This window comes from Manacus vitellinus, unplaced genomic scaffold (genome assembly GCF_001715985.3).
Source record: "Manacus vitellinus isolate BGI_N305 unplaced genomic scaffold, ASM171598v3 scaffold_53_pilon, whole genome shotgun sequence".
NCBI lineage: Eukaryota > Metazoa > Chordata > Aves > Passeriformes > Pipridae > Manacus > Manacus vitellinus.
This window is the reverse complement of record NW_021940637.1, coordinates 3,582,584-3,609,845: the sequence shown is the minus strand read 5'-3', so window position 1 is coordinate 3,609,845 and position 27,262 is coordinate 3,582,584. Positions and strand designations below refer to the sequence as shown.

The 27,262-nt window shown below is 41.1% G+C and overlaps 1 protein-coding gene across 2 annotated transcripts in view; it reads right to left on the bottom strand.

Moving 5' to 3' along the window:
- Nucleotides 1-22,848, bottom strand: part of OTUD7A (OTU deubiquitinase 7A) — a 48,317-nt gene extending 25,469 nt beyond the window's left edge. For both annotated transcript variants that reach the window (XM_029963151.1, XM_029963152.1), the window contains exons 1-4: nt 22,698-22,848; nt 8,936-9,057; nt 8,702-8,759; nt 5,640-5,858 (exon numbers count right to left, since the gene is read on the bottom strand). In XM_029963151.1, coding sequence (XP_029819011.1) covers nt 5,640-5,858; nt 8,702-8,759; nt 8,936-9,057; nt 22,698-22,782 — 484 coding nt within the window. In that variant the 5' untranslated portion in view covers nt 22,783-22,848. The remainder of the gene's footprint in view (nt 1-5,639; nt 5,859-8,701; nt 8,760-8,935; nt 9,058-22,697) is intronic.
- Between the last annotated feature and the right edge of the window lie 4,414 nt (nt 22,849-27,262).

Below are 27,262 nucleotides of genomic sequence, written 5' to 3'. Positions count from 1 at the left end.
GAAAGCCAGCTATCAGCTGCTGCATGTGGAGAAGACAGACAGACTGCTGCCTCAGAAGATGCTGCTGCTTAAGGACTGGAAGGGATCTGTCCTTCTTTCCCTCCTGGACTTTTATTTGGAGGGGAGAAGAGATCTGATCATTGTAAATACATATGTCATGGTAGAGATAGTTGTGATCGTGTGTATAATGTGATATGGTATTTATTTGTACAGTCATTGTAATATATTCCCTTTCCCCCACTTTGAGTCTGGTGTGTTTTGTCTGGAAAAACCCATCTCACATTAGGTTGAGATGTGGGAGGGGGAATGGAGCTAGGGGATTGGATTTTGGGGCTATCTCAAACCATGACAACAAGTTAAAAATGTGCCACAGAAATTATTCTACGTTATGACTATCCCATAAAGAAGAAATACAGCACTGTCCTCCAGTTTACCAAGGTCCATTTGTAATGTGTTCCTTGCTCAAACATGCACGTGGTTGGTGGTACACGTACAGTCAACCAAATTCAAACCAAACATGAGTTTAAAGGAGATTTAAAGAACCTTTGTAGAAACTCTGCATAAACCCTTTGCTCCCTCTTCACATTCTCCAGCAATATTTTCTTTTTTTCTGGTTTAAGCTGCTAATAAATGAAATGGCTTTACAGACTTGGGAGTTTTCTTGTAGAATTAACTCCCAAAAAGTTTCAAGGACGTAGCAAACAGCAGCTTACTATAACTTTCTCTGGACAGGGGAAAAGGAGATGCCACAAAGGACAAGACCCCTCTCAAGTGCTTATGTGACAGAATTTGGTTACAGTTTCACTGCAGAGCTGTGAGCAAACCACGGCCTCCAACGCCACTGTGCATTTATCATAACAAAAATAAGTCAGAATTCTTACAGAAAAAATGGAATATTAATTAAAAGAAAGCCAAAGAAGGTTACAGATGGGAAAAAGTGTGAAATATCATGTCACAGCTTGTAGAGTTCTACCTCAGATTGAGTGTGATTGTCTTTCAACACAATTCACTGTGCCATTAACAGCCCTCTCTCACACAGCCAGGCAAACCAGCCTTAGGCAAGTCCTCAAAGGCTCTCTGACAGAGCAGACACTGCACTGAGGAAACCCCTCCATCTGTGCACTCAAGGTCTGCCTTCCTGCACTGGCTGAATGTGTGGCTAAAGCTGAGACCTTGGATGGCTCTTCTTTTACTTGTGGTTGGGCATTTTGGAGAGCTTTCCCACGTGGAATCTGGAGCATTTAATAAACAATATTTATGCTGTGACTTTTTCTTTTTATGGAAATACTAAAGCCAAGCTAGTTGATTATTTTCTTGAGATTGGTAAAAGCTTATTTAGAAACATGTTCGATAGTGGCAGAGTTAAATTGAAAAAAATAAACAGTGGTAGAGTCTAAAGAGACACCTTGCTTACACAAGCTCAGTCTCCCTAAGAAATCAGCCTTTCTGTCGTTTCTCCAGTACATGGGATTTCCAGAAATCCACCTCTCATCCATCCCCCAAGTGGAGCAAGTCACAAAATAACATTTTTAGTTTCCAAAGCAAGTCTAATTCTGGACACCCCATAAAATTTTCAAAAGCAATCGTTCACCCCAAACAGCCCCCGAGTCCCCTCTGGAGTCCACCAGCAATAACTCATAAGAAGCTCAGGGTGTGCACAGGACTGCCCAGCTGAGGCAGCACAGGAGTTCACAGCCCACTCACAACAGTCAGACAGCAAGAGGTGCTGGAACCTCAGATCCTCATGTCAGCAGGGCCACTTCTACACTTCCCATGTTTCTGACTTGACCAGCTTTGTTTATTCTTAGTTTTAGGTCTGTACAATAAGTGTGCACTTGCAAATATTGATGCAAAGAAAATGACAAGAACAGATTTTCTATGTGGGCTTATAATGCTCATTCAGTGTCTGCTGACATTTTAAAATAAAGCATTCACCAATACATTTTCAGTGCTTCAGAAAGGCCCTCCTTGCAGGAGCTCTCTCTTTAGCCTAGCTGATGAAGTCAGCTTTGCAGTGGCATCTGCAAGGCTACTCATGTCTACTTGTGTCCTTGAAACGAAATGTCGAGCTGTGCATGTGGAAATGAGCAAAAGTGAGCAATGAAATAAAAGCTTCTCTTTCAGTCGGTGCATAAGGAGCACGGACTCTGTGCCCAGCTACTGACTGGAATGCAAACCAACACCCCTGGAGTGAGAGGGCACAGAAGGCAATGCCCAGGCCTGGGGGGCTACAGGTACCAGACCCTGGGCTCAGGGAGCTGCACATCCACTGCTATGGCTTTGCTTCATCAGTTCTTTCATAACCTGAGCCAGACTGTTTTCTATGACATCCCAGCATTTATCCTGCTCTGTGATACAGTGTTTGTCACTCAGATCTGAATTACACAGAAATCAGGAAATTAATATAGCTCTCCTGTAATTACAATGGTTGCTATCCCAGCACCCTGCATGTACTGTGTGAAAATCTGTTAAAAATTCTGGGATACTAAAATGTTTCTACAACCTTAGAAGATGCACATTTTTCTTTAACAAGGCTTGATTCTTAATGGTTTGGAATCAAACATTTCCATAATTGTGATGGATTGTTTTTGAGGACATGGAACCCAGGCTTAACTGCATATTGCTGTTTACATTGCTTCTAGCTGCATAAAATGCTTCTTAGAAAACACAAACATAAGCACAGAAAGAAAAGTGTAGGAAAGCAATTCTTGGACGTTCATACAGTGTACTTTTAACTTTTGTATTGATTTTTATTTCAGCACTGCAATAGAATTGCTTTTTCTTTTAATTAAAAACACTATGTTAGACCAGTCATTCTTCTGCCTGTTTTTTAAACTCATGAGTACAGCAGAAGTTTTCATAATATCTCCCTTTTGTGTCAGCCCACACATTAACAACACACAGGGGAGCACGTGTCTATAATGAAAATCAGTTTGCTGCAGCATAATATTTAGAATTATAAAACTCCTTTCACACAGACATCATTTCATACTACCAATATCTCAAGACACTCTCTGTCAAAACTCCACACCATTACTGCAAGAGCTCAGAGATCAGTCTGCCATTACTTACAAGCTGAGCTCATTCCAGTTCTGGCAATAATCAACTGCTGAGTTTCTAAGCTGGACAAAACCTCAAAATGTTTTTATGAATGTAGTGAATTCTATCCTCTAAGAGGAATATTTGGAAAGCAGTCACGTAAGGAGTAGAGGGTACATTGCAGCAGTGGGGAGTGAGTAAATCATACTGTCTTTATTTGAGCCTTTCCTTTATAATCTCAAGCAGAATTTTGCAGTAAATCAGGAATTTTGCTCTGAGTTTCTATACAGAGAGGATGTAACCTGAACATTACTTCACCTATAGATGCAATGGTAGCAAGAGCTTAAGCACATAAAGGAAAACATAAAAACCTTACAGGCTTTTACAGACACCCAGACATGTGGGACAGTCTGTTGGTCATAATTCTGCTCTCCCAAACTATACTCTGGGAGTAGTAAGCTGTTAGTTCCCAACAAATTCCCTCCTCCTTTAATCAGCTTCTTTTCTTTTTCTTTTCTCTTGAAATTCCCGCTGCTATACCAAGCACACCCCTCTTCCTTCAACAACATCCCCAACCTCAGCTCCAGAACCTGCTGTCCTTCATGGGCTTGGGGTTGGTTTGAAGGAGATTTTAGGCCCTTTGCAGGGAATGCACCTTCTCTCCACTTTTTATGTCACTGACCAAACCACAGGCAAACCCTTGGTAGGAGACAATGTCTACTGTTAAGTGACTTTCCAATTAATTCACTCTCTTCATTTTGTACAGCAATGTCTAAAACAGGTAGGAAATAAAAGGAAACTGATATCTTTACATCTAAAACAAAGACAAAAGGTCGGTTTATATGAAACCTTACATGATTTTCTTAAGCAAATTGTTTAATCTGTTTAACTTACTTAAACTGTGCAACTGTTTCCCAGGAAGTTCTAGATTATTTGAATGAAATACAAGTAAACTAAACTAAGTCTATGTAGGCTACAAAGATACCTGTGATCAAAACCACAAATACTTCAAATGGTTAAGACATCCCTGGCGGCTCTGGGGATGAAGGGACTTTTCCAGTGTCAGTCAAGTTACTACTGCCCTAATTAATGTGAAGAAAAGAATAAATGATTTATTCTAATTTTCAGAGAGATTTGAGAGAGGAATGCTACGAGGCAGCAAATCTGGTAGTTTCTGCAGCTCTGTTTCAAGTTCAAAGCCAGCCAGCTCTCTGTGAATTAGTTTGTCAGCTCTAAATTCACATATTCTCTGATTTTAAGGTCAGAAAGCCACTGTGATCCTCTAGTTTATACTACATCTAAAGGCTGTAATTCCACTGAAGGAGGTAGCTCAAAAATGGTACTGTAGCAAGGGATCTTCTGAGAGCCCTGTGGAATGGGGAGGGTTTGGCAGAGCTGTCAGAGGAAGAGCCATTCTGTTTTTCCCAGTCCTCCTGGCTCTTAGAGAAACTAGATATGTTTTCTAGATAGGTGACTGACAGTTTTCATACTTCATAGTTGCCTGGTGGCATTTCTACCTTATTTTATACTTTCATTTCTCCCAGAAAAAGGTCTTCTGAACACTGGGGTTTTTTGGTTGTTTGCTAGTTTTGTTGGGGTTTGTTGTTTTTTTTTCTTAAGCACTTACTGTTTGATGCTATTGTCTATGTCTTGCTTTTCAGTTACCAAAGCCAAAAAAAGAGCACATGACAATACATTGTAAGTATTCAAAGTGACACTAGATTAGCAAAGTCCTGCCTAAATACTGCAATGCAGTGCCCTGACAAGGGGCAGTTTATGAGTCTGAGCTCACACAGTGTGACTGGGCACCAAGGTTTGAGGATGAACACTCAGATCAATCTATATAGCAATTCACACACACACAAAAAGCTACTGTCTATTCAATATCCCACAATTAGCCATGAAATCTGGTTTTAGAACTCCTTTAGATCACCAGTTGGGCATTCCACACAGATGTGTTCATTTCATGGTTCATTAATACACCTGATGTTTGATAATGCACAGATACTAATTTTAAATACCTTTCCCCATATCCTTTAAAACTGGCTTAAAACTTTAAAGTACTAATAAATCTGAATTAATGATAATATTAAATTTCTTCCCATTTTTTCCCATGGCAATACCGAAGTATTGCTTTAAAATTATGTCATTTCTCATTACAGAATAATAATTAAGACATAAAATACATATCTAAATACTCTTCTCTCAAGCTGCAATAGAACTTGAAGATATTTCCTTTGACAGTCATTGAAATGTAATTTCCTCATGAGAACTGGAAGTACCAACCCTCTCTAACCATCCAGATTCATGTACTTCTCATGACTTCCACATCAGTCCTCCTTTCCTTCCTCTCTCAGTTTCTTTGTTTTATTAACTGAATTTGACAGCTTTCTCTATGATGTTTTAAAAGAAACAGAGGATTGGGACATGTGTTGTTTTGCAAAGAGCACAGTATTTGCTTTTGTTCTCTGGAATTTATTCCCCATGCAGCATGTGCAAGCTCCAGAAATGAAGCATGACTAGAACTGTCAACCAAAAAGTGGGGCTGCCCAGCTGACAGATGGAGTGTTCACCCACTGCTGACACCCCATGTCACCCACCTGCCTGCTCCAAGGCCACCATGGTCGCCTGCTCGATCAGGTCGCGCTCGATGAAGCTCCTGAAGTCCTCGCTGTACACGCTGAGGTCGGGCAGTTGGAATGTGTAGATGGGCATCTCCAAAGGAAACTGCTCATTGCTGCAGTCGTTTGCTACATGGGATCGAGCGAGGGACACTATGGCTGAGCTGGCATGGGAAATACCTCTGGAAAGGCGCTTTTCTGTGGAGAAAGCAGATATTGCACCTGTAACGCTGCATGGAAGGCCAGGAAACAGCAAGTCTGGGGAATGAACATTCGTTTCACTGAGGAATTTATTCCACTTGTTGCTTGCTACCTTTGTTGGGTTATTTCCCTACTGTACAAATTGCTTAGTTCCTACTACAGATCCCTACAGCAAGTCATAGGAACTTGTCTCTCCTTCTAGCAAAATGGAGAAGCTGTAAAAGTAACAAGATATGAAGGAAAAGTATTCCTATAAAATTTTTTTGATGTATCTTAAGTTTCCGAAGATTCATTGGAAGAAAAATTTAGTGGCAGACATATGATAATGAACTAATGTTTTGAACTCCTAATTTGACTTCTTGTGAATAAAAAAATCCAGCGTTCTACAATCACTTCCTAGTGAATGTGCCATAATCAGAACAATCTACCCAAAAGCACTTTTAACATCATAATGCTGAATTTAAGACAAACTCAGTTTTTATGGATATGCGTTTTCTAAGATCCTGTTCCATATAAATAATACATAGGTTAAAAAGAATTAGGAAATAACAAGCCTGGTACAAAAGAATGCCTTGTTTTATCAAAACAACTGATATCTTATACTGAATTTTTCTCTGGACAAATGCTGTGAAAGGAACAGCCAGGGTCATCAAAGCCAGTGTTAAGAAAGGGACAAAACACTGCTATTGTACCATTGCACTTCACTCTATGGCCTCAGTTCTGGCAGCAGCAAAGGGGTAACACATCCTCTTCAGGTGCTCAAACCATTCAGTCAGAACTCATGGAGCTGTTTTCCCTCGGTTTATTCTCTGCCCTGTACTCCTGTTCATATGTTTGAAAGCTGAAATGAATGTTTTGGAGCTGCTTAAAAAGGACAGGCATCAAACATTACCCGTCTGAGCTCTCAGGAGTTCAACACCCAGTGACGAGTTTCTCTCTGCAGCCAAGAAGGGCCACAGGACCACGGCACCTTCTGTGCTTCAGCCAGCCTGAGCTCAGGGCTGCACTGAGCTCTGCTCCCTCAGGGCAGCCTCTGCAATGGGCATCAGCTGAAATTAATACTAGGAAGTCTCCTGGGCTTTTTACTGCATTTATTAGTGAGCTGACACCAGGTTTATGGAGTTTCTTACATTTTTGAATATGCAGGATGCTTCCTGGTGGGATTTATATGATGTTAAGTTAGATAATATTTTCACTGATTTTCCTTGGAAATCTTTATCATACTGGAAGCTTTTGTAAAAAATTATTTGGTGAAATTTCACCTTGGTTACTTCATAAATACTACCATAAACTACCCTTTAGCAATTACCTCTCAAACATGCACAAAGCTACATTAAAATATGTTCCTGTCCTTCTACACCTTCAGAATAAGGCAACAAATAACCTTAGTTAAACACAACTTAAGCTAATAGTGTTTTAAAAACATCTCAAACTGGCTAATGGTTATTTAAAATTTACTTTCCTGGAGTTTGTGAACTTTTGTTTCTCCAGTGGATCAAAGTTTCTCTAGTTTTGAGAGCTAAATTATACTCCCTAAATTATCCTAAATTGGGGGAGAGGGTAGAAAGTTTGATTACCTTTGTATTTCTTTCTTCCCCCTGTAAATCTCAGCTAAATCACTTCAGGAGGGGAACAGAACTACAGGCCAGCATGTCCCTTTGACATCCCCTTGCTACCACTCCACTCTCACCCCCTCCCAGCCCAACCTGCTGGCTGCATCCTCCCCTCCTTGGTCCATAACAAGACCTTTCCCTTCTCTGCTCCTCCCTCTGGTCCCACATGGTAGAGGTGGCTCTCTGCCCATCAAGTCCTCACTTACTGGGCTGGCAGCCAAGTTATGTCAGTCCAGGCATCTAAAGCCAGACGTGCCCCACATCCCCTGCTGCACCCCCTAAACACCAAATGGGCATTTCAGTGTAAACTATATCCCACTGAGGATGAGGGGACACAGTTTTATCCACTACAGCATGCTGCTCCTCCTCCCTTTTTGTGCTCAGTGCTTTTAAGGAGTCATAAAAAGCCCTACAGCTCCTTTTCTTCCCAGGGAGGTTAGCAGTTTGAAAAAAGCTTTACTGAAACTCCTAAATACTGGTGCTATTTCCTGTTTAATAGGGGGGAAGAACCAGCAGAAGGGAAAACCTTCTGTTCCTTTTAATGACTGCATAGAAGCCATCCCCAGGCCAGTGCTATTACCTCCCTACATGACAAGCTGTCAGACCTGCAGATTTATTTTAGTGCAAACTACAGTTCCTTGATAAATTAAAAATGCAATCCAACAGTCTGAGAGGGTGAGAGAGATGAAATTAAACCCATAAAAGGTCTGCAAACAAAAAAGCAAATTCTACTGCTTATCATCCTGTACTGGAAATTAACTGCTACATTTTCTTAAGGTTTCCATTTCTATTCAGCAGGGGATAAGAGGCAGTCCTTATTTCTGTGCAACTGAAAAAGAGTGAAATTTTAAAGCTGAAAGTTATTCACACATTTCATGCACCCTATTCACATACTGTAAGAATGCAAAGAGTGAAATACAGGCTTTTTAAACCTTTTTCTGTTTCAATAAACATAGAAAACTACATACAATAGTGGTCTGTGACACTCTTTAATTCATTCCTTTTATAAGTACCATATTTTGTACTTTAACCACACATTAAAATAATAACTTGCAGAATGGAGACCAAGCTCACAGCCACCAGAACATGACAAAGGGGGTGCAGAGCAGCTCCTGAACCCTGGGACAGTGATACAGTTCATGGTGACGGGGGAGCTCCCTGCTCTCTGCAGACAAACACAGAGAACCCTAAACGTGCTGGTCCCGGAGAGCCCAGAGCAGAGCTCACCTTGGGCCATGTCATCCTGCCTGTGCAGGCAGGGCCGCTCACCTTGGGCCATGCCATCCTGCCTGTGCAGGCAGGGCCGCTCACTTGGCCATGTCACCTGCCTCGTGCAGGCTAGGGCCGCTCACCCTTGGGCCATGTCATCCGCTGCCTGTAGCCAGGCGGGCTGCTCACCTTCGGGCCGATGTCCATCTCTGCCTGCAGGCAGGGCCCGCTCCCGGGCGCAAGCCGGGGCACCGGCTCTCTGGCTCCTGCCGCAGCGGCCCTGCCCTCGTTGAAGGCCCGGGGCAGGTTGGCCGTGTGGCCCTGCCGGAGCTGCTCATAGTCACTCAGAGCCGCCGTCAGGTCCCAGTTCTTGCCTGCAAAACAGCAAAAGAACAGCGTGGTCAGGGCTGGACGGGCAGCGGATGCACCCGCCCGCCCCACCGCAGTGCTGTGGGAGCAGTGCCAGGCCTGCTGACTTGGGTAAAAGGTATCACTGCTCTCCTCTCATCCGCAAATCCAAAATCTATGACCCTTTATCACACAAGGCGATCAAGGCCAGGACTTGCCTCACTCAGGTTCTGATCAAATGCAATTTAAATTGCTCAAAAGTAGCAATTTAAGATGAACACTAAATCCCACTGAGAGAGAGAATCATTCCCATCTGTGCCGTTGTATTAATAATAAATAATAATTTGGAGCAATGATGGGCAGACATGAGTGATAGTCTTATAGCCCAAAAGAGTGAGAAACTTCCTTATCTTTGTATTCACAGAACAGCAGAATGCAAATGCAAAATACTTCAGGTCCCTTCGTCTCATATATCAGAACTTGCTCCCTCAGAGGCTTTAAAAGCCTTTTAGGAAGCAGGTAATGTAGGACAGTGCTCAGTAACAAAACATGCAGTGAGAGGACTCAGGCAGTGGTTCCATGTCTGTGTGAGCTGCTCATGGAACCTGCCAACACAGAATCCTCCAAAAGATTTACTCCCCAGCTTCCCCCTCAGCATATTGCTCTGACCAGCAGCCACAGAATGCAGGCTAATATCCAGAGGTACACAAGTCTGTTTAGTATGGGGGGGGAAATGGTATTTGTCACTCTCATAAATAAAAAATACTGAGGTGTCTGCACGCTCTTTTCAAAACAATCCTGCTAAGTTAAAGTACATAGATGTTCACCATTCTCCAGGTACTTGTTTCTAATTGGAAAATTGAAAATATTTAATAACAAGAGAAGAGACCCTGCAAACTATATGAGACTTTCACAGCATTCCACAGGTGCTTTTTCAAAGGTAACCTGATTCTGACTAATACATGATTTATTACACCAGAGTAGGTTGTCATTTTAGGTATTTTAAGAGGCTACATTCATTACCTGAGTTAAAGATAACTTATGTGCTTACGCAAAGGAGATAAGCTAAATATAGTACAAAGCAGTTTTAAACAGATAAAAGAAAAGTCTTCAACTGTTACAGCCATATCTGTGAAGAACAAAAACCTAACTGAAGAAGGAAAAAAATAACATAAACAGCTGTTACCTACAAGGTTGAGCTAAACTATCTTAGGTTTTGAAGTATTAAACAAAATTGTGAAAGGAGAACTGGCATCATGGAGCAGGAATGTTACACATCCTGAGCAGTCCATCCTATAAAGCTCCATGTCAGTGAGAGAACTGTTATATCTGGTATCTGTAATCTCCTATTAGAAAGTCTGTAGGACAAAATGTAAATTCAGTGAAAATTGTCAGAGATCAGGAATAAGCACTTGAGATATTGCCAGCATTTTTTCACTTCAAATCCCATGTAGATTGAAGGCTTATAATGCAGTCAGGGCTCTGCTCTAACTATACTTATCATCTCAATCAAATTGCACAACCCAACCATCCAAGAATCGTGAGTGTGTTCCCAAGACTGATCTGATTCCATATAAGTGTCTGGAGTAGGGATTGCTTTCCTTTGGTCCCAGTTTTAGAAGGCACTTAAAAACACATTTTTGAATTCTTCTTAATCATGAGAACAATGAAGTAAAATTTTTCTTAAAAAAGTGAAAGTGACAATAAATACAATGCTAGGAAATGTGTTTTAAACAAAACAGTATTATCTGAGCATTAGCAATGCCACAAGTCCAGGACTATGTGACCCCAAGCAGCAGCCTGGATTTATTCAGTACAGATGCTTGAATAACAGACCTACACCAATGCAACACAACCAGCATTTCTCCTGTGTCAGGGCATTCCCTACAGGTCTCTTGCTCAAGATTTTTTCATGTTTAAATTCTGAAGCTAAATAAAATGCCTGTGCTGTAAGTGAAGCTGTGTGACAGGGCTTTGATGTATGGAACAGGAAAGGAGAAAATCAGCAGACTAACAGAAACCCCGCTGCCCTCAGTTTTAAGCCAAATGCAATCATCTTATATAAAACCTCTATCATCAAAATTACATTCAGCCTTCAGAAACCAGGCTCACAGTGTGTTGCATTTAAAACTAAATTGCATAGTGACTCTTGAGTTACACTCCATGGTACACTGTAGCAACTGAACTTCTGAAACAGACCTGAAACAATACATAAATTAAAATTTCTTCATCTAAATGTATCTTAAATAGAAATATTTTATTTTCAAATCTCTCCATCTCTCTAGAGTTAACCCCATCTTCTGAACAAAAGCACCAATTCAGCACCAAAACCTTAAACTTCACAGAACCAACACAGGAAATCATTGTTGGATTCACTTTCCCCAAATTTGCTGGAGCCTCCAAGCACTGAAATGCAAGAAAAACATTCAACCAAATTAGAGAACATACTAAGCACCCTTTCACCTCCATGAAATAGTGGTTTTGAAAGCCAGCCACTCTAACTGACCAGCAGAAGTGTTTTCAGCTACTCTCTGTACTGGAAACACAGAAGCCCCCTTTGTGTCTCTCATTTTTGTTTACATTTTTACAAATCAAAATGGCAACAAAGCTTGAAAACAGGACAATAACTATGGATACATCTGCACTCTGCATGCGAAAAGCCTTAAATCCAGAGATTTCCAGAGCAGATGATTTGAGCAAGGATTTCCATCAGTGTGACAGGGCAGGTGAGAAGGTTTCAGCTGGAAGTTACTGAAGAAACTAGTGGGGCTTGTGACTGTGGAGATTAATAGAGCTAACTCTGCTTACCTCTCCTCCTTTAAACTTTGCATACCAGAACTTTTGCATTTCTAAAGCTGTATCTTATTACATTACAAACTAAGTTCTGACAGAAGAAAAAAATCCTGAGTTATGCTGGGTTAGAAATGACAAAAAAAGATTCATATAACGTGGAAGTCAAACATATCCTCCTGCCCAAAGCCTTCCAGGGTAGGTTCCTCCTCCCAGCCTTGCTGCTTGCCCAGCAGGTTTCATCAGCCCTCTGGTTTCAGCAGGGTGCACACAGTCCCTCTGAGTCTCCAGATAACAGAGGAAGTCTTCTCCTAAATTCTGTTTGTGTGTCTCCTCCACTTTCTTCTCTGAGGTCTCCAGACCCTGCTCCTCCCTTCTCTGTCACATCTCTCATTTTCTCTGCCACTTCCTGCCAGGACCCCCAACAGAAAGAGCCAACTTTTCCTGTCCCCCCAGAGGTTACACCTGACATGGGCACTGACATGCCCTCCACTGCAAGGCTGAAGCACAAGTAACTATCTTGCATAGTTTCATCAATTAAATTAAGTAAAACTTTTTGTTGCAATTTGACGAACAAAACCAACACAAGACTTTTTCAGGTTGTCCACTGGCTTTTTTTCCACTGTTACTTATCTGATGCACCCTACTGTTCACTGACTGCCAACCTCTTCGTTTGTGACATGTTGTATTTTAAAAGGTATTTCAGAGGCATAGCAACGTTATTTCAGTACATACAATCACATCAGATGGCAAGTCACTGGTACCACTGTACGTCAGTAACAATTCAATTGCTCCAAAACCAGCACCAACACAGTGGATTTACAGTTAGGGTCAGAGAACCATTCCAGAACCATTCTAATGGTTAGAGAATCAGTCAGCAAAAAAGCTGGAGTAGTACAAAGCTGGTTAGGAAACATAGGTAGTGAAATTACGATCAGGATGCTGGAACAGAAAGAACAGAAAGAACACTCTTACTGAGCAATTGTTTCCTGAACAGCTCCATGTGCTGTGTGAGTCAGCAGGTGGGAAATGTAACAGGACTAGAAGGTCTCTGCTTCAAAACCAAGTCTTTCTAGTATGGAGGAAAAAGAAACCAGCAAAAAGTAGTGCAGCTGAGTAAAGAATGGAAGAAACACCATGGTTGAGGGTTGGTACTGAGGTTTTACTGTCAGAGATAGCAGACACCTACATGAAAGGGAAATTCAAAAATAAACACAACTACACTGCAAATTTTCTGTCCTAAATAATACTTGCTTAAATAACAACAGAAGGCATTATCAGCCTGAAGAAAAAACAAAGACTTAGATAAAATAATATGTGGTCTAAGGAGCCACTTATCCGTTTTTGTCTTACCAGCCCAAACTGGATTAGCAGAGCATTAATAAAATAAATGCTAAAGAACAGCAAAAGTAGGACTCATCTTAGAAGCATTCATAAAATTATAGATTCATAGAATGGTTTAGGCTGGAAGGTCATCTTGTTCCATCCCCTGCCATGGGCAGGGTCACCTTCCATTATCCCAGGTTGCTCCAAGCCCTGTCCAGCCTGGCCTTGGACACTTCCAGGGATCCAGGGGGTAACCACAGCTTCTCTGGGCAACCTGTGCCAGGGCCTCCCCACCCTCCCAGCCAGGAATTCCTTCCTAATATCTAACCTAACCCTGCCCTCTTTTGGTTTGAAGTCATTTCCCCTTGTTCTCTCACACCAGGCTCTTGTCCAAAGTCCCTCTCCAGATCTCTTGGAGCCCCTTTAGGTACTGGAAGGGGCTCTAAGGTCTCCCTGGAGCCTTCTTTTCTCCAACAGCCCAAATTTCTCATAGCAAAGGGGCTCCAGCCCTCTGAGCACCTTTATGGCCTCCTCTGGACTTGGTCTGACAGGTCCATGTTTTTCTTATGCTGAGGAAGCAAAGCTGGACACAGCAGTCCAGGTGAGGTCTCACAAGGGCAGACTAGATGGGGACAATCCCCTCCCTGGCCCTGCTGCCCCTGTTCCTTGTGTTGCAGCCCAGGACAAGCTGGATTCTGGGCTGCAGGGGCACATGGCTGGGTCATGTCACCTTCTCATGCACCAACACCCCCACTGCTTCTCCAGGGTTGCTCTCACTCCATTCTCTACCAGCCTGTTCTTGTGCTTGGGCTTGTCTGGAACCAAGTGCAGGACTTTGAGCTTGGCCTTGTTAAATTTGATGTTCCCACAATCCCATGTCTCATGCTCATCTGGGTCCCTCTGGGTGGGATCCCTTCCTCCAGGGTGTCACTCACAGCACAGCTCGGTGTCACAGTGTTGAGGGTGCCCCAGTCCCCCTGCCCATGGCCCTGACAAAGATGTCAAACAGCACCAGTCCCAATCCCGACCCCTGAGGACACCACTTGTCACCATCTCCACGTGGATATTGAGCCATCGACCACAACTCTCTGGGTGTGCCCATCCAGCCAATTCCTCATCCACTGAGGGGCCCATCCATCACATCCACGTCTCTCCAGCTCAGAGACACGGGTGACATGTGGGACAGTGTCAAATGCTTTGCACAAGTCCAGGTAAATAATGTCGGTCTCTCCTCCCTCACCCTCCAACACCGTAACCCCAGAGCACTATTACTGAGCCTTTGGGGTTTCTGCTTTGTGTTGCTTTGGCTCAAACAGTGTCACTTAGTGGGGCTGTAACAGTTAATAAATCTATTGTCTTACACTTCTTAAATCAGATATAATAAAAAACTAGAGGACATTTATCATTCATTAGTAGAAAAAGCAAGCATGTGACTATAACACAGTCTCTCCACTAAGCTTTCAAATATCCACCTACTCCAATATGTTAAAAAGAACATTTGAAAGGTCACCAGCAATTCTTGATTTAACAATAAACAAAATGCTAGAAAGGATGGAATTTGAGATGTGGAACTAGGAAAGACCTAAATAAGAACAACAATGAAGGAGAACTTTCAGCAACAACATATATATACACACACATACAGGACTTCAACAAAGCAAGTTTTAAGAGGGGCAAGAAATGCTGCCTAATGAGAAACAGGACCCACTGACCCAGTGGAATAAAGCCATTATGGCACAGCATCAACTGAGAGGGCAACAAGCCAACTTTCAGGTATAGAATAATGACCTGAGGAAGGCACTGAATATCAAGACATTATCTGTGAAATGAACCTGTAAGTGCAGTTTGAAGGCAACACAGAAATACCCTGGGCTAATGCAAAGAAGTCTGTTTTTACAAACCAACTGCTAATAAAGCAATCCACAAATTCAGTTTAAATGCAGTCCCTTCTTCCTATTTGGCATGAAGGAGATTTACAAATACTAACAGGCACAAGGTAAGAAGAGGAACTGAAGACCAGCTTTATTCCTTCTGAAAAACTCATCTGTAAAACTGGGACAGAATTAGACCATAGGTTTTAAACCAAGATTTAATTTTAGTCCATGTTCTCACAGGAAAATAATATAGCAATGCCATTCTAGCATTCTGCTAGAATGCAAAGTCACTTAAAACTGAATAGGCAGCTGGAAATGCCAGTTTTGATCTCTGTCTAACGAGACATTGGGAGCAGCTCAGCTTCCTCTTCCCTTTGCCAAGCCTTCCACAAGAGAACTAAAAAAGGAACAGTCTGAGGGAGAGGAGAATAAGGGACTATTTTTGGGGAGTTGTTTTGCACACTCAATCACATGAGTGTACCGTGGATTTCTCTCTCCCTCTCTATTAATGATATGCTTTTCTTTGAATTCTGCTTATATTCACTGCTCTTTGAGGAGGCTGCATTTCTGTCCTGTTCCATGGGGTCAGTCTCCTTGACTGCTTCCATTTCTTGCCTGGAGAGCCACTCTCCCATTTCTGAATTTATGTTCAGCTATGTACACCTCAATTAAGTGCTGCCTGAAGCTGGAAAAAGACAGCAATTATTTTCATATAATGGTGAAATACTACATCATTTATATGAATAAATGAAACCATTTATACAAGTCAAAGGGCAACTTTTCAGTTAAATATATTATTTTTTTATGCATTTTGTATTATTTTTCTTCTTTTATTATTTTATTATTATTGCCAGTGAATTTCACAAATCCTCCAGTACCTGATGGTTGCCTACACTGTTAGCATTTTAAAGTATTTCATCCTATGCCTTCCCCCTGTACTGCCTGCACATCTGCTCCTTCCTGAAAACTGTTTTTTAAGTGATTTATCAGTAATCTCCAAGTTCATCCACACCTACAACCCTGGCACTGTAAACCAAATACAGCACAACTGGTTTTAAAGATTGAACTATTTTCTTTAATGATTTTCTCTCTGCCTTGGGCCACATTTTAAGTAGGTTATACTTAAAAACTGCAGCATTATTGCTGTCCATGCATGAGAGAATCAAGGTGCCAGTCCAGACTATCCAGAAGGGAAAGGGACATGCCCTCCTCATTCCTGGATATTGGGGAAGTTGGAGGTCAAACACAGCTGGAGAGAAACCCACTCTCTACCATGCAGAGCTGGCAGGTTTGGCTTAAGGATTTTCCCAAAGCTTAGTGAGGGAAAGAAGTTTTCCCACTGCCTTGAGGGTGCCCTGGGTCTGGCTGCCACAACAAACCTGCCCACACAGAGGTGGCACCTGGACAGTCCTGCAGCTGATGTCCTGCCTTGCTGTGGTGCTGAGCTGGGACAGGTCTGAACTCACTCCTGGCCAGAGCAGCATTCAGAGCCTGCCAGCTTTTCAAACTATTTTGCTGGGATTTTTGTTTCTTTCCCCTGGGTCACACTTATTGTCAAACTGTTCTGTCAGCATTAACCCCTCGAGGGAGGGCTTTTATTTGAGCCTGATTTTATATAAACCAGCAGAGGCCGAGAGTGAAAGGTTGAGAAGGGAGACCCAGGGAGGTTTCACGAAATGCACTGTCCTCTCTCCACCCCCTCACATACACAAGGATGCTTCCAGTTCTCAGGAGCACCCAGAGCAGGAAGTAGTGAACACTGTCTCAAAGAGGTAGAAAATGAATCAGATGAAAGACTTGGAAGCACCTATCCAAAAATGACAGCAAAACTGGAAAATAACATTTCTAAGAAATAAATGGTTTAGCACATGCACAGAATCCACTAACACAGAATTGGCACAGCTAATGATACATAGTTGAAATTTATGAATATTAATTTACAATTAATTAGAGAATAGCTCTAAGCATCTTAATAAATATAGAAGTCCAATATTAGACTTTTTTATCACATAGCCATGAAAGTGTTTTAAGTTGCCTCTTTTTCTCCAAATGTAACAGCACAAGGCAGGAGCATGTTCTTGGCCTTTATTGGAAGTAAAAAGATTTCAGATCACTAGTTTTTATCTTTTTAACTGGAATCAGGGGGGAAACAAAGTTGATAAAATTTTTCATTTAGTTTTTATTCTTACTTTTGGTTCATTCATACATCCACATTAAATTACCCCATAAATTATTCCTGTGCTGCACTAAACATATCAAGCAAAAATGCTGGCCATTAAAATCAGTACTAAACACAGTTAGTTTCTAAGACTGCAACTATTACCACGTGAGCAGAATTATTTTTAATGATATATATCCGTGTATGAAGAATGTATCTATGATTAAAGGCTTAATATGTATTGTCAGCAGTCAAGAGCTAAACTATTAATCACTGAAAAAATAAAATGGAGGAAAAAGGAAATGAATCCCCAAAGCAGAGAGGCCTGAAGCAGTGGCACTGGTGACCTGAGCAACCAAACAGCATCAAAAGAGGATCTCCCAGGTGAGTGAGGAGAACAGACAACCCCATCCTGATGGGGAGTTTTGGCACAACCTTAAATATTCAAGTGAACTCCAATTTTTTTTGCTTCTCTGGAGTTCCTACTTTCAAGAGTGAGGTTAATCTAATGAAAACACAAAATGCTTCTGCATTTAATGGAAAGACTCTTCTACAATAATACAGAATGTGTCCTTCTATGCCCCAAACTATGTCCTTTCTAAAAATTATCTGACTGACTTTCAACCATCTAGTTTCCTATAGTTAGTAAGTTCCTTATAAAGACAGGATAATAATACCAACAATCATTAAGTTTTAAAAACAGGGGGTTATATAGTTTTGAAGAATACATAGGGAGAAAGGATTGGTAATAATCTTGTCCTGGTGCATAAGATTCAATGTGAGATTTAAATGCAATTTTTAAAAGCGTTTTTAAACTTAGGAAAAGATACAGAGGTTCACACCATGCTCTTGGAGCACAAGATCAAGTTCAAAATGAAGCCTTTTTCTCAAGGAATTATATGAAAGGCTGTTAGAGTAAGATTTACAGTGATGGGAACGCTCTTGTTTTCAGGCAAGTTGATTGAATAAATCAGTGGTGGGTTTTTTTGGAAGAGAGACAAACTTTTAGTCTTCTTTCCTCCTAAATAAGAGTGCACAGAGACAGGATCTCAGGTCTGCAGGTCTGTAGCAGATGCTTTTGGTACAAAGTGATCTGCTTTAAGCACACCTGATTCCTGAACCATCACACTGTGTAATGTCACATCCAGCTTCCCAACGAGCCAAATGCTGCTGAGAGCCAAAGCCACTGTCCCAGTCACTCTCCACTCTGATTTGCTGACATATGTGGTGCTCATATATTCTCCCCAACCCATGATTTTATTATCTGGTACAGTCAGCAAAAAGCTTTTGGTGTCCTTTTATTTGCACTCATCCTTCTTTGTTTGATTTGTAATTATTGAGATAAAAACATCAGGATTTATGATATCTTGGAAATGCCATGAATTTGATGACACTCATCTGTTAATGTGCAGGCTCTCAAAAGGTAATTCCTGCTGGGTGTCTAAAGTCTCTACAGGATGAGAGATAAAGATGTAAATAGCTCTTGACCAAATGCCCTCCCTGGAGTCCTAAACAAGAAGGATGAGCTTTGCAAAGTCTTCCAATCATAACCAAGTCGAAAGAATTGTCCTTCCCATTTTAATGATTCAGCTGTAATAGTAGCTAAAAATTGTGGCAGGGCTGGTAGAAAGCTGTTCTTTCAACTGAAGAGAAGGATGGAAATAGTCAGGGTGGTCCAGGACATCATCCAGATGAAGAAAGCAAGGAGTGCTGAGCAGAGGAAGAAAAAGTCCTTCAGTACAAAATGCAAACAGAGGTACCAAGAGGAACAAGCAACCAAAACCAAGCCTGAAGCATCCTATGCACGAGCCACTGGCATTAACTAACAGAGCAGTCTGAGTACTGCAGCTCCTGCTGGAGGGCAGATGGGGATGTGCAGACTGATCATCTGAAGGACTCAGCCCAGACACAGCTGGCTCAGCTCTGGCTCAGGCACACTGTGGGCACACACAGATTCCCACTGGGACAGGCAGGGGCACATGGGAGCCTCCTGAGCAGGGAGATCTTCTGTTTGAGTGGGCTGGACATGGTCCCCCAGGAGGGGACTCCTCTCACGGTCTCAGCTGCCTTGGGTCCCCACCCTACACATGGCCATGCACTGACTGGGATGCTCAAAAACAAGCAAGGGGAGAAAGGGGAGAGAAGAGTCTTCACCTTTAAACCTATAAAGGTTTAAAACCTAAGCTCTCATTACACTGAGTTACTGAGCATCCATAAACTCCTATGGGTTTATATCTTTAACAGATGCATATGAGTAACCAGGTAAAGGACTTTGTGCTATCAAAACCTCTGCTTGCAAACATCACCTGTCCTTTACAAGATGCCACTTACAGAACTCTACATGACTATAAATTAACATTCTTTGTTATGCCTATATTATTATTTAGCACATATGTATTTGTCATTCAGTCATAAACATCACCACTGTTATAGTTACGGAAAGGCTTAAGTTTTGAAATATTTAGATACCATTTAATAATAAAAATCACTGAATCAATCATATCACATAGTTCTATGATTTCTCATATTGTAATTTCAACTTTCAACTGTTTTGTTTAACAGCAGAAATGGGCTGTTTATAAATCTACCAAATTATCAAAATAAACCAGAAGGAAGGTTCTTTGCAATACTCAAGAAAAGTCAAGAAAACCCCAAAATGAAGAGAGATGACTTACTAAAGTGTAGGTCTATGTATTGTTAAATGCTAAGCCCGTGCTGCCTCCACAGAGCTTTCTACTTTGTCCAAGCCTGTATATGTCATTCCCACAGCTGTGTCTCACACAGCAAATAGGAACTAACTACAAATGGCCTTTAAATCTCAATGAGTAGTATTTGAAAAGTAGGAATGAAACACAATTTGTGCATTGGACAAATACAAACTAAGCCATTTCTAATGCAATTTTATCCACCAATGAATTGCTGATTAGACAGATACAAGGCTTTCCTGAACACAGACATAGCAATTTCATGAAAATAAAATTAATTTCTCAGGCAGAACTATGAAAAACAAATTAATTTTTAATTTTGGTGCAGCTTCAAAAGTCTGCATTCACATCCATTTACAGAAGTGCATGATAAAAGTTCTCATATCATTGAATAAATGCCTTTCAGATTTTAGGTCTGTGAAATCTGAGTTCCATAAGAGTTAAACAATTGTAGAGAATTCTAAAATTAATAACTTTGAAATGTCAAACCAAGCATAGACTTAACTACAAGCTCCCTGTGCAGTACTAAAGCAAACTTGGCCAAAAATATAAACAACATATGCAATGTGATGGCATATGTACTGAAAAAAAAAACCAAAATAGCTCACACATACATACATTCTTTATACATTCTGTATACATTGCTTTGAATGACAGAGAAAATATAGAGACTGAAACGAGACTTGCAGCTCAACATGTTCAGTTTATCAAAATTAGATACAAAAGCAATTGATTCATATTATTACTTATTTTAAGATACTAATAGCTGGCAAAAATAATCAGACACAAATAAATTAGAATCAACACGTGTGTGTATATACGTATTTTCTTAAATCTCCTTGTTTCTCCATTTCAAATCTGGAATGGACACTTACTGAAAGATATGTGTCAAGCAAACCAGAGAATTGTCTTAGTGAGACAGTGAGACAAGAAGCTGTGCTCAATAAAAAGCTCAGTGGAAGAAAACTGCAGGGATTTTACCAGCAGGATAGGCAGAGTATAGAAACATCAGCTGAGCCCACATTCAGGACAGCTCCTGGCAATGCAGAAAATCTGTATGCAATGTATAGATTTTTCAGCTATTTCTACAACAGTGTGTATTTAATTCACCCATTTGTTCCAGGATGAAGAACACATATATTGTGCACAATAATGTCCTGCTACATCCACAGCACAAAGCAAAATGATTAGTATGTTAAGATAATTGGATAAGGAAGCAGAAACTGGTATCCTTGATTAGCTACAGGATCGTGAAATTGAAGAAATTTCCCCAAAAAGAGGAATAAAAGAAACAGTATTAGCAATGGCTCTGAAAGAGAGATATCACTCCACAGAAGCATGATGTGAACATTCAGTTTGAGCAAGTTACAAAAACAGAAATTGTGAGCAGGTCAGAAAGAGTGAAGTGCTGTGGCACCACAGGAGAACTGCTCAAAACCTGTGATTACATGGAAATGAGGGTCTGCACTAGCAGGGTTTTTTTGGCTCAGCTTTCACTATGACAGTCACTTTTGGGGCTACAAACAACCAAACCTCTAAAGTTCTGAAAAATATTTGTGCACACCTGTTTTCCAACTTTGATTGAAACTACAGGCCTCATCATTGCAAGCCCAGGTACAAACATTCCCTGCAGCCTTGTGCACCACGGGGTGGGGGGTTGCTCTTCTCAAGATTACTTTGAGAAATTCCTGTGTAGGAGGAAATCATTTGGGCTAGATGCATATGTCTATTAGCCTGTCAGAATAATAAATTGTTTATTGCTTATCTCTTTGTAAGTATGATATGAATTTATAAATCTACAGAAATGAGAAGTTCAACATAGAAAAATTCTATATTTATTTGGAAGCATTACCCTTTATAATAAGGAAAATAAGTAACTCTTCTGAACCACCTCTCATATGTAGGAACTCTTTTTCCAATTTTAGCAATGCTCTGTCAGCACAATAAGTGACAATCTGTCCTGACACTGCCGAGAAAACCTTCTCATATTCTTTTTCAAGAAGACCGTCAGACCCAGACAGACTCTGGGCTAGAATGAGAGGCTGATCGAATCAGTCAGACAAAACAGAGGGCTCCTAAATATAGCAAGCCTATGCTGATATTCCTAGCAAGGTGTTCCAAGGTTTTAGTACATATAACAGGTGACTGGGAAATTCTGCAGCACTGTGTGTGCCTCTGTGTTAATAATGTACCACACCTTGTTACTGAGACATGAACAAAGCCAACTAGTACAAAATACCTTCAAATATCAATGTCTTTCCACTTTTAAGCCTATAAACCTAAACCATCTACAAATAAATAAATAAATAAATAAATAAATAAATAAATAAATAAATAGACAGAGTTATTTTTCTGATATGGCTTCTGAGATATTTTTCAACATAGTCATTTGACTCCCATAGTGTGAAGTTCACATAGGCAGATAATCACTGGGCCCCAAAAATATCTCTGGTGTCTCTATCACTTTACAATAAATTCCTTCAGACTAAACTTTCCTGCTTTGCACATTGAGTTAAGAAACTCTTACAACTACTTTCAGGCAGCTGAATATGACAGAATTGACCTCCCTTCCCTCCCTTGCACATAAACATTTAGGGAATGACTCTTAAAACACAGCAATCTAACATTAACAAGTTTTTAAGGCTTTTGTTGGAAACCCCTGCCTTAGTATAATCTATGGCTAGCTTATCATGAGAGTTGATTTAGCAAGAATACTAAGAAATACCTGTTTCCATGGACCAGAGTTCTCTTTTTATGACTGGTTCTTGCCTTAAGCAGTGAACATAGGAAAGGGCTGTGTCCCAAAACCTTACCTTCCAGTAAGTCTCTTGCCAGACCTGGTTCTGCCCCTGTGGACCGAACAAAGTCTGACAGGACTGCATCCATATCAAGAGTCATGTGCTCATCCAGAGGTGCTGCCAGACATGCAGCAGCAGCAGGACTCGCTGGTGGGCTACAAGGAATCCATCTGCCAAGGAGAGACAGGGGTTAGAATGTACTCCAACGTGATGTAACCCACGTTGTTCCTCTCTTCCCCAAACAAGACTATTAAAAATGCTAAAACATTCATGTTACAGCATATTAAAATAAACAGCATTTATCATCCCTCTCTGCCTTAGCCCAGAAGCTGTCCATCACTCATACTGAAAGGTTTTCTCTATCTTAACATTTCATATTTTTATTGATTTTTCTTATGTGCAGCTTGTAAATAATCCTGCAACTTGAAGACTCCAGTTCAGCCAACCACAGGTTCTGTTCATTAAAGGCACAATCACCACATCATTGTCACTCCTCATAAACTGAGGTTTAGCAAGTATTTAAATGCCTGGCTAGCCTAGAGCCCTTCTGCCTTCCTAATACTAACACAGACACAACAGAGTTTAGGATTTGTGCTTTTATTTGCCTTGTCAATACTTCTGTCCTTTATATATTCTCCACTGTCCTGGGTCTGGCTGGGATGGAGTTAATTTTCTTCGTTCCTTCTCTGGAGTTGTGGCTGCAGCAGCACTGATAACAAACACATCAATATTGTATCTCTGGGGCAGTGCTCACACAGCCACAGCCCTTGGCAGTGTCCTGCTCTGCCCCTACAGTGGCTGGGCTGGGGGTGGGCAAGAGGCTGGGAGGGGACACAGCTGATACTACACTAATTTACAGGGCTTATTTGTTTTATTATTTTATTCTCTTTCAGTGCTGTAGCTGCTGAGCAGTTGTGACTGTGTTTATGAGCAGTCTAGGGGGGGACACCCTTACCAGGGAACTCTCCTGGGGGCACCATCACCCAGGGACCTGTTAGGAAGCAGATCATGTGAATATGACACAATGTCTGGCATGGGAATTTTTCTTGCCAAATCCATTCATAACAAAAATACATCTGCTCTACTGCACTTTGTACCTACTTTTTTATTCCTGAAAACAGGAAACCCTTACCTCTAGGCAGTGTTCTCTACAAATATCAAATAAAAATTAAAGCAGGCATTACAAGAGTAGTTGATGCCAGTCAACCTATTAAGACTGCTGGAATTTAAAACACAGTTATCCTAAAGGTATTTCTATATTTCTACCCTGCCTGCACCACTGCAGAAACAGTGCAAAGCAAACAGGATGAAGTTAAACAATATACAACATAAGAAAAAGTGCAGGGTTTACTTTCATATTTGTTATTCATCATTGGTCAAAGTTTACCTTTGAACATGAATTGGATTTTTCCTGTTAATTCCTCCTCATAGGCTCAGTTGCAACTTTATCCTGTGCCAAGGGTAAGGACTGACATGGAGATTTCCTACTGGCAGCAGATGATGTTGGTTGGCTCTTGATTGCACCACAGCTACAGAGAAATACACTGTGAAAGAAATTGGAAACCAGTTGATTTCCCTGTCCCCCAAATGAATCACAGTCCTTTCCTACTTCATATGCAATTACCTGGTTATATTAACCTTAAAAATGGAACACCTTTGCTTTCTTAGAAATTGCCTTTTTCTGCAAGTACTTATCCCTGCTAGAATGCAAACCTTCTGCCCCAGGAGGATGAGGCCCTTCTCAGCCTCATCCACGAGGACTGGCTGCTAAACCCAGCTTACTCCAACTAACTAAAAGTTTGTGGGCTATAAAATCACAGAATTGTTAATGTTGGAAGGGACCTTTAAGATCACAGAATCAATTAGGTTGGAAAAGACCTCTGAGATTGAGTCCAACCTTTGACTAACCACCACCTTGTCACCTACACCACAGCACTGCCATGTCCAGTCGTTTCCTGAAGTTCTCACCTCCAGGGTGGTGAAACATTTATGCTTTTATACTATTTACACAACTGTATCATTATGTTTGGGCCACATTAGGATAGCAGGGGAGGTGATCTTTTCCTCTCTATTCAGCCCTGGTGAGACTCATCTGAAGTATTATGTCCATTTGTGGACCCTCAAAAGAAAGACATGGACATACTGGAGTGAGTTCAGCGAAGGGCCACAAACTGCACTGGATCACCAGGGCACAAGGGAAACACTCCTGAACTGTAACATAATCAAGATGTAGTAACAGAAGGAAAGCTGGAAATATTGAGGGGACTAGTTAAAAAGAATTGCAGACACTCTGGGAAGAGAACAACTTTAAGGGATTATGGCCAAACTCAGTATCTAAGCTTTGTAGCAACTGAATCTGTTCCAACACAAATGCAGGGCAAAAATGCTACTTTTATTTTTAAGAAATACTCATACATATATACACTGTACTAAACAGATGATGAGAAACTGAATACAACTAATTAGTGACTAGGAGAAAGAATGAAGTGAATCTTAGCCAGCAGGACAGAAACATAAGGAACATGCTAAAGGAACCTTCCCCAGATGATACAAAGCACTGGTGGATTTGAGATCACAATCAGAAGTGACTCAGCAGTATAATGACTGCTAATTTAAAATGCACCAGCTGGGCACCCAAGTACAGTCACTGTGTGGGGGGGTAAACTGCTCATGAGTTTGGAAAGCTGAGGTGAATATCAGCCTGAAGGAGCCAATTCATGAGTTGTCTCAGTATCAGCACTACTTCAGTATTTTCAACAGTAAGAAAAAGACATCCTTTTAAGAGCAGAAGACAAGACCAATCTCTGCATTTATGACATCACCATTACCTCAGAATTACCTCATAGAACCTACACTCTGGAAGGAAGGAGCAGAGTTGGTAGGATCTTCCCTGTATGCATGTGAACTAACACTGTTTTTTTCCCCCAAGGAAGTTGTTTGCTCAGCTCTCTAGAATTTAGATTTAAAAAAAACAAAACAAAACAAAACACCCCCCAAACCACCAAGAACACAACCCAGCAATAAAAGTCTTTAAAAAATATTATCTTTGCCAGAAAACTCCCATTAGCTGTGAAACCCCACTCAGATAGAATAGTAAAAACTACTAAGCAAAAAGAGAAAATAAACTGTAAAGGAGGCAGTGAGTCAGGAGGCAGATGGTTCTCAGACTCACTGTTCTCCCCAGATGAACAGTCTCTCCTCACCTAAAGAACCACCAGCACCACCTTTGCTCTCCATGGCTTGTCAGAGCATTAACACAACTCACACTTTCCATACCCACACTTGTGGATGGTTGTGTTTGATCCCTCCCTTATACCCCCCTCAACAAGCATCACTCCTGTGGGTCACACTGTGCACACACAGATCCCTGCAGCTCTCACTGCACATGTGTCACACGTGACACACACATGTCAATTCAAGCTGAGTGGAAACTGAAACATCTTGAATGTCACAACACACGAAGACCTTGGTTTTCACTTTCTTTTCTAGCCAAATTTCTTCCCTAAATAATTTCTTATTTATACAGTGCAAATACAAGAGGCAGTGAAAGGGGATAATTTGTTGCATATTATTAAAAAAAACCTTTTGAAAGTATTTAAAGAGGAGCTACTGATTACTTTGAAATGTTAAGATGGGTTAACAGGCCTTGAAATCAATTTAATAGAATCTCGCTTATATTTGATCTTTTCTTCTCCTTTAAGCACCTCTCTCAAAACTGAGCCATGCTTGGAAGCAAACAGTCTTCACCTGAATCTAAATTTGACTTCTTCAAAATCAAATAGCTTCACCCAGTTAAACAATATGAAGATATTTTTTCTCTAAAGAAGCACAGAGATGTACAGGGTATCTATAACTAGTAACTCATAATCAAAGAAGCAAAAGCAAGGATGTTGAAACAAATCCCACCCTGTGCATCCAGAATACAAGCAGCTGATAAAACCCAAGTGAGGAACAGAAAGAAAACAGCACATGAACAGTGCACAGATCCTCAGGAAGACAGAATGACTAAACTGCATCCGAGATCTTCCATAGTTTTCAAGGGAAGGATGAAATAAGCACCATCAGGGAGATGCCCACTCTCGGTGCTTGAGGAAGCTGATGGAGAGACACCCATGGACTGCGTTAAACCAGTTCCCCCAGTTTGTTCTCATGTCCCTGCCCTGTGACCAGGCCAGTGCCCACTGACAGCCCTGATGTCTCAGTTGCCCTGGCCACAGACAAAGGCGCTCCTGGGGGGGATGTTCAGCAGCTTGAGCTTTTGGCTGGGAAGGTAGAAAGGCCCCATTTGTGCACAGTTCCAGACTTTTGGAGTAATTCTGTCTGACAGGCCACATTTGATGGGCAATGCCATAATTCTACAACCTGGACAATATTATGAAATTGAACCAATGCATTAAGTAAGACCATTTCTTCTTAGGGAAACGTTTAAATGTTTAGAGTTCAGGCTGTGGAATTTCTCATTCTTTTCTGCAGGCAAAAAGGTATTTACCTACAGTCCCACAGACACATTCTTTAGTAAGCCAAAGAGTTTTTATTTGGTTATTACATTCCTCTGCTCCACCCTTTATTAGGTTTCATGG